Source organism: Malurus melanocephalus, unplaced genomic scaffold (assembly GCF_030028575.1).
Source record: "Malurus melanocephalus ecotype Western Australia unplaced genomic scaffold, MMel_1.1 scaffold_861, whole genome shotgun sequence".
NCBI classification, from domain to species: Eukaryota; Metazoa; Chordata; class Aves; order Passeriformes; family Maluridae; genus Malurus; species Malurus melanocephalus.
This window is the reverse complement of record NW_026624093.1, coordinates 14,178-24,561: the sequence shown is the minus strand read 5'-3', so window position 1 is coordinate 24,561 and position 10,384 is coordinate 14,178. Positions and strand designations below refer to the sequence as shown.

At 53.5% G+C, this 10,384-nt stretch overlaps 1 protein-coding gene across 1 annotated transcript in view; it reads left to right on the top strand.

The window, feature by feature from the left end:
* Positions 1-4,123: 4,123 nt before the first annotated feature.
* The window catches only part of LOC130585294 (chloride intracellular channel protein 6-like), a gene marked incomplete at its 3' end in the record, with an annotated part of 20,011 nt that continues 13,750 nt past the window's right edge, over positions 4,124-10,384 (top strand). The window contains exons 1-2 of the mRNA XM_057385721.1: positions 4,124-5,054; positions 5,160-6,569. Coding sequence (XP_057241704.1) covers positions 4,137-5,054; positions 5,160-6,569 — 2,328 coding nt within the window. The remainder of the gene's footprint in view (positions 5,055-5,159; positions 6,570-10,384) is intronic.

The window sequence follows — 10,384 nt, the reverse complement described above, 5'->3', positions numbered from 1 at the left end:
TRACATTCTTCTATGAATATAATGTTATATTCATTATATGGATAATGTTTTATCCCACAGGTAATTCGTGGAAGGTCCAGTTAAACTAGGCAGTTTGTACCTGTCTGTGTTTACCCTGACAAATCCCTCCCTCCGTCTCATACTGGGGAGCCCAGTTTAATTCCACCCCATTTCTTGAGGCTCAGCTCCCCTCTGATTCCCAGTGCAAAATACCCATGCAAAAGGAATTTTTTCCTTACCTCTGGCTGCAAAAATTACAACTTCAATCTACAACAGCCTGTACAGTCAGGGTGGARAAGAAGTTTCAATAATCCAAGCCAGTCCAGCCTAATTGATCACCCCGAGGGATAAAACTTGTTGCGAGGGGATCTCGGTATTGTGGCTAATTCTGACATCTGTGATCATTAATTACCTGCACTCATCATTTAAAGAAAGAAGGGGCGCACTAATCCTTCCCAAGACCGAGCTCAGAAAATTGTATTTATTAACCGAGGGCTATTTTAGAAACAGATGGGGTGTAAAGAGCTTGAAGGTGGGGAGCAGGGGGGTGTGGAGAGGGAGAGATTAATTGTTAAGTAGTTGAGTGTTGAGCACAGAACAACAGATATTCAGGGATCTGGGATTCCAGTGGGACAGACCTGAGTTTAACATTGGAGTATTTCCAAAAACTCGTTTGGAAWACCCAAGAGTCACACGGGATCTCTTCAGCTGTCCCTGGCTCTCTGGATTCCTGCTTTTCTCTCTTGCTGGCACCGGCACCTGCTGGAGCAGCAACATTATCCCAGAGCCCTCAGATGTCCCAGTTCCAGCAAAATGACAAAAATCTCTGGATTTTCCTGGACTCGAGCGAAAACACAGCAAAATCTGTTACAAACCATTCAACCATTGCTGTTCTGACCGTATCAAACACTCTGCCTTGAATTTGTGTCCTACAAAGATCATTAACGCCGTGGCTGCGAGCTGTTAGTCCTTAGCCTGTCTTTGTAAGGCTCCCGTGAATATTTAAAGRGCTAATCTTTGGTTAGGCTTAAACACCGCGCCGATGTTCACGAGCAGGCACTGGATAGCACTGAAAGGGATTTTTTTTTTGTTGTTGTTGGTCTTTATTAACAATTAGGGCTGGTTATCACTGAAAGGGTATTTTTTTTTGTTGGCTTTTGTTAACGATTAGGGATGGTTATCACTGAAAAGGATTTTTTTTTGTTGGCTTTTATTAAAGATTAGGGATGGTTATCACTGAAAGRGATTTTTTTGTTGGCTTTTGTTAACGATTAGGGATGGTTATCACTGAAAGAGGTTTTTTTTTGGTTGGTTTTGGAATCCTCACCTGGTGAAAACTGAGAGCAGGGAACAGGTAAATAAAGGGAAATAGGATAGTGGTGTTAATGAATAAGCTCTGCAGGGCACAGGGGAYGGGCTGGCACCTCTCTTGTGGCTCCATCAGATGGGCAGGGTGCAAATCCTGGGTCAAACTGGAAACCTGAGCGAAACCTGACACTGGTACCCTGAGGAGGGGTTTAAGGACCTAAAATCTTTAAGAACACGAAGAAGGTGTTTAAAAACCTGAAATCTTTAAGCACACGAAGGAGCTGTTTAAAAATCCGAAATCTTTAAGCACCCAAAGGCGCTGTTTAAGGACAGTCCACTCCAGGGAGCCTGAGGAGGAGGTGCCACGGGGARCTCCAGAGGGACCCTCCTGTCCCAGCCCATCCAGAGCAAAGCTGAGCTCATGGGGCCTCAAGGGCTTCTCGAGGGTGCAGCCAAACACAGGATTGATTTATGGAGTCATGGAATATCCCCACCTGGAAGGGACACACAAGTATCACAGTGCAGCTCCTGCCCTGCACAGACACCCCAACAATCCTAGGAAAGTTCCTGAGATGGGAGCACTGTCCATATTCATAGAAATGTCACCGCCYGGCTTCAGTTCTTCTGTCCTTCACTCACACCCAGTTCCACAAAATTCCCACCACTCCTGTGAATGTTGCTTTGCTGTTCATTCCCACTGTGAAATCCTGAGCTGAGCCTTGTCCTTCCAGCTGGGTCCTGTCCATGGAAACATCAGAGTTTTGGGATGGGCTCTGCCTCACAGCTGAGAGTTCTGTAAGAGGGGACCTGTGTCACACCCAGGGACACAGGGAGGAGGTGGAGCTGCTGGAGAGAGCCCAGAGGAGGCAGCAGGATGGTCAGAGGGATGGAGCAGCTGCGCTGGGAGGAAAGGCTGGGAGAGCTGGGATTGTTCAGCCTGGACAGGAGAAGCTTTGGGCTGAGCTCAGTGTGGCCTTGCAGGGCCTGAAGGAGCCCACAGGAACCATGGAGAGAGACAATTTCAAGGGCTGCAGGGACAGGACAAGGGGGATTGACCTCAAAGTGAAAAATTAGAGGTTTAGATCAGATATTAGGAAAAAATTCCTCCCTGGGAGGGTGGGCAGGCCCTGGCACAGGGTGCCCAGAGAAGCTGTGGCTGCCCCTGGATCCCTTTGAGTGYCCAAGGCCAGGCTGGACATTGGGGCTGGGAGCAGCCTGGGACAGTGGGAGGTGTCCCTGCCCATGGATCTGGGTGATCTTTGATGTCTATTCCAACCCAAACCATTTCAGAATTCTCTGCTATGTCCAACCTTCAAGCCAAGAGTTAAGAACCTTTCAGCAAATGTGAGGATGAATAAACCAATATTATCTCCGCAGAGATGGCAGAGTTGTGTCATTCTACTGATATCAAACYCCGTAAGAGATAAGGAAATAATTGCTCAGGATAGCTCCACCTGCAAGACCTCGATTGTCAGCTTCTGAGCCCCTGTTCCTAAATCTTCATGACCCTCTGTGCCTAAATCTTCCCGAGTCTCTGTTCCTAAATCTTCCAGGAACGTTCCTTCTGAGCACAGCTGCCTCCATTCCTTTGTCCCACTTTCAATGCACCTCCAGGAGAGCATCAAAGAGCTGCGGGATTGTTCAATTATTTGTGTGTTTATTTTCTATCGGAGTGTTTGGCCAGCTGGAATGATTTATTCTGTAGGATTTTCCTGCTCCTGTTGGCTGCACCTTCTCCCTCCACACCCATTCCAAACCCCTGTGTTCTGTCCCTGCTCTGTCCCCTCTCAAATATAAAGATTTGGTTTATACACAATATATAAAGCTGTTTAACTGCGATTTTTAAGCAAGGATACCTCACTCCTGTCATTCAGTTCTGCCTCCACTACACCTAGAAAATCAGGATTAATTTTGTTACCCCAAGGAAAACTTTTTGCTTCTTTCACAGCAGCTGCCCGCTCGGGCTCGGCACAGAGCGTGGAGTTTCTCACCCCATTTAAATGCAAACTCGCAGAGGATCCTCGCACAAGAATGCAAACCGCTTTAAAGCATGCAGATCTAGGTGTTTAAACACAGAGTGTTTTGTTGCTCCTTGTAACAACTTTTGCGAGCTCATAAGGACACATTTCCCTTCCTGACAATGTCCGGAGCAGCCCGAATGCGGTTCATTCGTGTTTTAACAAACCGTGCGAGACCATGAAGCTGTGCCAGTTCCAGTTTATCCACAGCGGGATGTAGAGGGAGCCTTCCTACACCTGGATTTGGAAAATGGCACCTGAGGCCAGCAAAGCCCAGCCGCACCTGCCCGCAGGTGTGTGCCAGGCTGGAGCTGGGGACAGCGGTGCCAGGGACACCGCTGGGGCTGGGACCGAGGGGCACAGCGGGATAGGAACGGGCGAGGGGGCTTGGGGTGCGAGGGGAGCCGCGGGCGGGTGCGGGGCCGCTGTAGGGAGCACAAACACACAGAGAGGAGACTTTTGACCGCTCTGCAAAGGCTCCGGTCCCTGCGGAGCGGGTGTGGCCGGGGGCAGCGCTCGGAGCCACCGGGGTCACTCTGTTGGCTCCAAAGCGTGGCTGGGCAGGGGCTCTGCCCGGGGAGCGGCGGTGGGACTGGACAGGGGCTGCGGGACGGGGCGGGGGCTGTGCCCGGAACAGGGGCTCTGGGGAGCCGGGGAGGCTCTGGAGGAGGAGCGCGGCCCCGGCCCCGCCGCCCCCGGGCCCCGCGCAGGCACCGCCTCCGCCCCCCCGGCCGTGGCCGGCGCTGCTCCGCGGCCGCTCCGCTGCTCCCGGCTCGTCCCGCGCGTCCCGGCGGTCCCGGGCAGCCCGGCATGGCGGAGAGCCCGGGGCGGCCCCCGGAGCCCAGCGATGTCCCGCGGGAGGGAGGCGAGGATGAGGCGGCGGCGGGGGCTCAGCCCGGGTTGTGCCCCGAGGGGGCGGCCGAGCCCCCGGACGGGCCCGCGGAGGGACCGCGGCTGAGCGCGGAGGCGGCGGAGACCCCCGGGGAGAGCCCGGCGGCACCGAGCGGGGACGGCCCGGGGGGCGAGGGGCAGCCGGGCGGGGAGCCGGGGGCCGCGGGGGTGATGGACGAGCCCCAGGGCTCCGCGGCGGCCAGGACAGAGCCCGAGGGACAGGCGGCGGCACCGGCGGGGACGGAGCCTGAAGGGGCAGCCCCGGAGGGGACGGAGCCCGAGGACACGGCTGTGACCCCGGCGGGGACGGAGCACGGAGCGGCAGCGACAGAGCCCGAGGTGGCCGCTGGGGACCCGGCGGGGACAGAGCCCGAGGACGCGGTGGTGGCTCCCGCGGGGACAGAGCCCGAGGACGCGGTGGTGGCCCCGGCGGGGACAGAGCCCGAGGACGCGGTGGCGGCCCCGGCGGGGACGGAGCCCCAGGAGGCTGTGAGGGAGGAAGCCCCGACGGAGGGAGAGCCCGAGACAATCCCGTCAGAACCAGAGCCTGAGGAGGCTGCGGCGACAGCCCCGTCCGGGAGAGACAACGGAGAGCAAGAGGCAACAGCCCCGGAGGTGACAGAGCCCAGAGAAGCAGAGGCGACAGTCCCGGAGGTGACAGAGCCCGGAGAGGCGCTAACGCAGGCGGTCGCAGGGGGAGCGGAGCCCGAGGAGGCTGTCGCGACAGCCCCGTCCGGGACAGATCCTGAGCCTGGGGTGCAGGAGGGAGCCCCGGCGGGGACAGAGCCCGAAGAGGCTGCAGTGACAGCCCCGGCGGGGACAGAGCCCGAGAAGGCGGTGGGGACAGAGCCCGAGGATGAGGCGGGGGAGGCAGCTCCAGGGGGGACAGAGCCTGAGGAAGAGTCGGGGACAGCCCCGGCGGGGACAGAAACCGAGGGGGAGATGGGGGAGGCAGCCCCGACGGGGACAGACCCTGAGGAGGCTGCAGCGACAGCCCCGACGGGGACAGAGCCCGAGGAGCTGGTGGGGACAGAGCCCGAGGCTGAGGGGAGGGAGGCAGCTCCAGCTGGGGCTGTCACCGAGAATGCCGTGCAGGAGGCAGCCCCGGTTGCTGTGACAGTCCCCGAAGAGGCGTTGGGGACAGYCCCTAAGGATGAGGTGCAGGAGGCAGCCCCGGCTGTGACAGTCCCCGAGGAGGCGTTAGGGACAATCTCTAAGGATGAGCTGCAGGAAGCAGCTCCGGCTGGGACAGTTCCTGAGGAGGGGGCGGCCCCGGCGGGGACAGTCACCAAGGGTGAGGTGCAGGAGACAGCTCAGGAAGGGACAATCCCTGAGGAGACGCTGGGGACAGTCCCCGGGGATGCTGCGCAKGAGGCAGCTCCGGCTGGTGCGACTGTCCCCGAGGAGGCGTTGGGGACAATCCCTAAGGATGAGGTGCAGGAAGCGGCCCCGGCTGGTGTGACAGTCCCCAAGGATGAGGTGCAAGCGGCAGCTCCGACAGGGACAGTCCCTGAAGGGGCGTTGGGGACAATCCCTAAGGATGAGGTGCAGGAGGCAGCCACGGCTGGTGAGACAGTCCCGGAGGATGAGGCGCGGGAGGAAGCTCCGGCGGGGACAATCCCCGAGAATGCGGTGCAGGRGGGAGCCCCGGTTGCTGTGAGAGTTCCCGAGGAGGCATCGGGGACAGTCCCTAARGATRAGGTGCGGGAGGCAGTCCCGSTTAGTCCSACAGTCCCGGAGGATGCGGTGCGGGAGGAAACCCCAGCTGTGACAGTCCCCGAAGAGGCGTTGGGAACCGTCCCTAAGGCTGAGGAGCAGGAGGAAGTCCCGGCAGGGACAGTCCCCGAGGATGAGGTGCAGGAGGCGTTGGGGACTGTCCCCAAGGACGAGGTGCAGGAGCCAGCCCCGGTTAGTGTGACAATCCCCGAGGATGAGGTGCAGGAGCCAGCCCCGGCAGGGACAGTCCCCGAGGATGCATTGGGGACAATCCCCGCGGAGGCGTTGGGGACAGTCCCCGTGGAGGCGCTGGGGACAGTCCCCGCGGAGGCCGCCGAGAGCCGCGGGCCAGCGCAGGTGGCGTTGCTCGCCCAAGCCGAGCCCGGTGCGGGTCCCCGGTCCCCGGGCGGCCCCGGTGGCGAGGACGCGGCGGAGGCGGAGCGGGGACCCGCAGTCCCGGCGGCGACAGGAGCCCCGGGGACAGGCGACAGCGGCTCCCCGGGCCCCGAGAGCGGGCGGGACGCGGCGGATCGGAGCCTGAACGGGGAGCGGGGCCAGCAGGACGGGACGGGCTCGCCGGGCGCCCTGGAGGAGGAGGATGAGAAGCAGGAGCACGACATCTCCCTSTTCGTCAAGGTAGGGGTGAGGGGCTGCTGGGGAATCTCAGTTGGGAATCTCCTCTTGCAGGAGCTGCGGGGAATTTAAACCTGACAGGCCAAGGGCCAGCCGGCCTAAGGTGATTTGGTTATTAATGCCCGATATAAACTTGCCCCTGGCTCCTCATTCCTTCAGGAATTGCTGGCATTAAGAATTCTCCGTGGATTTCCAGATTTCCAAAATGCAGGGATGGGATTTCTCAGCTCGGGGGCTGAGAGGGAAGAACCTGAGAAATGTAATTTCAAATGTGAAAGTGGGATTTTCTAACACGAATTACAGGTGACATTTAGAGAATTATCCCAAATTTTGGCAAGGCTGAATTCAGAGTCGGCAAAGAGCATCCCTTGTAATTGTCCAGTTTGTGTTTGTTTGGGTAGGGAAAATTTGAGTTAGAGGGAAATGGGAGAAAAGAAAAAAAGAAATTTAAAACTCATTTCTGGTATTTTATTGAGTAGAGCTTTGGACCTTTGTGTCCCTGGAATGCCACCAAAATCCCTGGGGTGTGGTATGGGAACAGCAGCCATCCACAGAGTCTTTATCAGATTTTTCTGGGAATTTTCTGGAAATTTTCTGTGTGGAGAAAGCACCTGCAGGTGGTTTCTTTCCTCTTCCCTGACCCCCCTGGACTAAAACGTGGAGCAGGGTGGGACAAACACAAAGCCAAGGAAATAAAACTTGAGAAGTAGAAGGAATTTGAGATCTTCTCCTCCACAAACCATCCCAYCCTGTACCCCCAGAGCTGGCTGAGGCTGCTTCTGCTGGCCAGAATTCACCTTAAAATTGAAATTAAAACTTGGTGCCTTCTATTTTATGGAAGGAAAACATGGCCAAGGTGAGAGAGCAGCCTTMGTGAGAATAAGAGCATTTCTTGTGACTCTGTGGTGCCCAAATATTAAGATTAAGCATGGGATTTGGAAATATTTGTGGATTAATACAGGCAGAAGGAGGAGGAAGGRGAGTTTTTGTGTTAGGCTTAATAAAGAATGCCTGGAAAATAATCCAGTTGCTTTTCTAATTATTTCTGTATTACAAAGCTTGAATATTTTACCTCAYCTGGAGGTGACTTTTTGTAGTTGGCATTGGATTAGGTTTTAGTTCAAGACTGGCATCAGTTTCTCCAGGAAAAGGAAGGGGAAAAAAAAGGAAGAAAAAGGTAAATGGAGAGCTCAGCACCTTYCCAGGCACCAAAAGGAGCTGGCAAAGGTGGAGAAGTGGGACAGTCCCTGCAGCAGGAAAAGACTGTGAAAATGGGGATCCTGGCAATTCTGGGATGGAATTCTGAGGCAGGTTTTGAGAGCACACCCCAATCTGTGCTTTAATTGCTGTTTCGCTGGGAAAAAGGGGAGCAAATTCCAGCTTGGGGCAGTGCGAGCTCTGGGATTGGAGATTATTGAGAATTTCCTGCCCCGTGCAGCAGGGGATTCCTTAGGAATGCATCACCCATCAGCTCCCTGACCCCCTTCCCACTCCTGTTTCAAATTTTCTTACTTTCAAACCCTTCTGTAACCTCTCTGGGAACCAGGGAGTGATTGGGCTCTTTGAAATATTGGGATTATTGCTCCTGATTCCTGTACCTATTCCTGCGTGTTCCACCTGCCTGCTGGGGGTTCCAGGATCCAGGTTCACCCCTGGATTTGGAAATATTTTGATTATTCTGCCTGATTGATGTCTGTGTCTGCGTCCACAGAGCTGGGATGGGAGGGTTTGATAGCACCATACAGAGATATGTGAAAATAAATCCCAAAACAGGAGAAAATGCACAAGAAAACAACACAGGAATAGTCRTGGCAGTTTCCCTGCTTGGGAATTTTATCCCAGACCAAGCCAACATTACAATTTCAGTGTTTTAATGTTTTAAGAAGCATCAGACTCAGGAAGAGCCCCCTGGAAGAACAAAACAATCTCAGAACATCCTTGAGGCTTTCACTGGGTGCTGATTTCCATTTTCCCGTGCAACAATACCATTTATTCTCTTGAGGAAACAATACCCTTTATTCCAATGATAATAAGGATATTGTTCTTTATTCCAACGATAAGGATATTATTTTCAGGGTGTTTCAAAGTGTTTTCAAAGTGTTTCAAAGTTATTTTCAAGTGTTCCCAAGGGTCACCCAGATACCCTTTTCCTTTGGGAATGCAGCTCAGTGTCCTGGCATCTTTGGTTCTTCAAGGGCTTCTTTCCSTCTCAGTAGCAAAAGTCCTTTATTGATCAGAGAACTTCTGTAAATGTCAATTATTTTTTACCATTTGAATAGATTTGAACTCTCACCRAAGTTTAATTAACTCTTGCTCCTTTAATTTTAATCAATAGAACATTTATCTAGGACTTAAGAGTTTATTTCTAAATTGAAATTGTTTTCTAATTATTTCTACAGAGAAACCTCAATAGGATCACTACTGCAGATTTCAGAATTCCATGGATTTTTAGGGATTTCTCTGTACCACAAACAGTTGGTCAAATAACACAGCTGGAGGTCAAGGCCTTCCTCATCTCCCAAAACATTTCTTCCTTAATTTCAGGGTTAAATGGATTTTAGTCAAAGCTGGCCATGAGCACAAGGTAATAGATTTTATCCAAGGAAAAGCAGTGGGAATTTTTCACTTTGGTGACATTCCTGGTCTCTAAATCATTTATTTCCACTCAGAGAGGGATTCCATTCCTTCTAGACACCGAGGWTATTTGTCTGAAGCAGAATTTCCTTGCAACATTCCTGGGATGTCCTTGCCTGACTTTACACTGAGCTGTGCAGAATTATAAAAATAAATAAAAAAGGAARATCTTTGCTGGGAGCACAGGCATGGGGACAACAGCGGCATCCCTGCCTCTGGAGTTTGTGTATCCACCTTAAAGGGGATCATTTTCCTACAGAAAAACCCCAAATCTTCTTTTCCCTGATGTGAGGACTCTGKGCCTTAGGTTGTGAAGTTCCAGCTGAAATTTTTTCTGTGAGCAGTCACAGCAGCTCCACAGCCTGGGCTCTGCCCTGTGCTCCTCACTCCCTGTTTTTGTCCTTCCTGAGCTCATTTCATGGAGTTTCTTCAGGAGCTTTCCTCAGGTGCTATGAAAATCCTGTCATTTATTTATCAGTCCTTTCCCTCCACTGTTCCTTGGGATGTTTTCGTTCCCATTGTCAGTGAGAACTTTCTGCTTTTGCAATTGAGGATTTATGAAAGCTCTRRGCTGGGGACAAGGTGGGCATTGGGCACAGCTGGCACTCCATGGGCTGGGAGGGCTTTTCCATCTCAGAGATTTTGGAATTCTGTGAAAATCATCGCAAAAGAAGGAGCATTTAATCCAGGAGAAAGGCCCTGCCCTGGAGCAGCACAGGAGCMCCCCTGAGGCTGGATGTGCCCACCCCRGGCTCCAGCCYGGAATTCTGAAATCTCCACTTGTGATCCTATTGAGTTTTCTCTGGAGAAATAATCAGGAAACAATTTCAATTTCAGCTGCCCAGGACTGAGCCCTGTGGGGCTGCCCAGTCACACCAGTCCAGCCCCAGTGCCCCCGASCTGCTCCTTTGCTGTGCRGGGATTTGGGTTCTTTGGCTGCCCCAAAACACCAGAGCTGTGTCTGTTCAAAGCCAGAGCAGGAAATTGGCTCCTTTCCCGTGGGGATTTGCCCTCTCACAGCTCCTTGTGATTTTTTTTTTTTTTCTCAGCTGGAATATGGGAATTTCAGGTTCTTTAATGCAGCTTARGAGGAATTGGCATTATAAATTCCTTTCATGGCTCTCCAGGTGCTTGTGTGTGCTGGGGGCAGCAGCTTTTCGGGGGGTTGGAATGAGACAGGATTT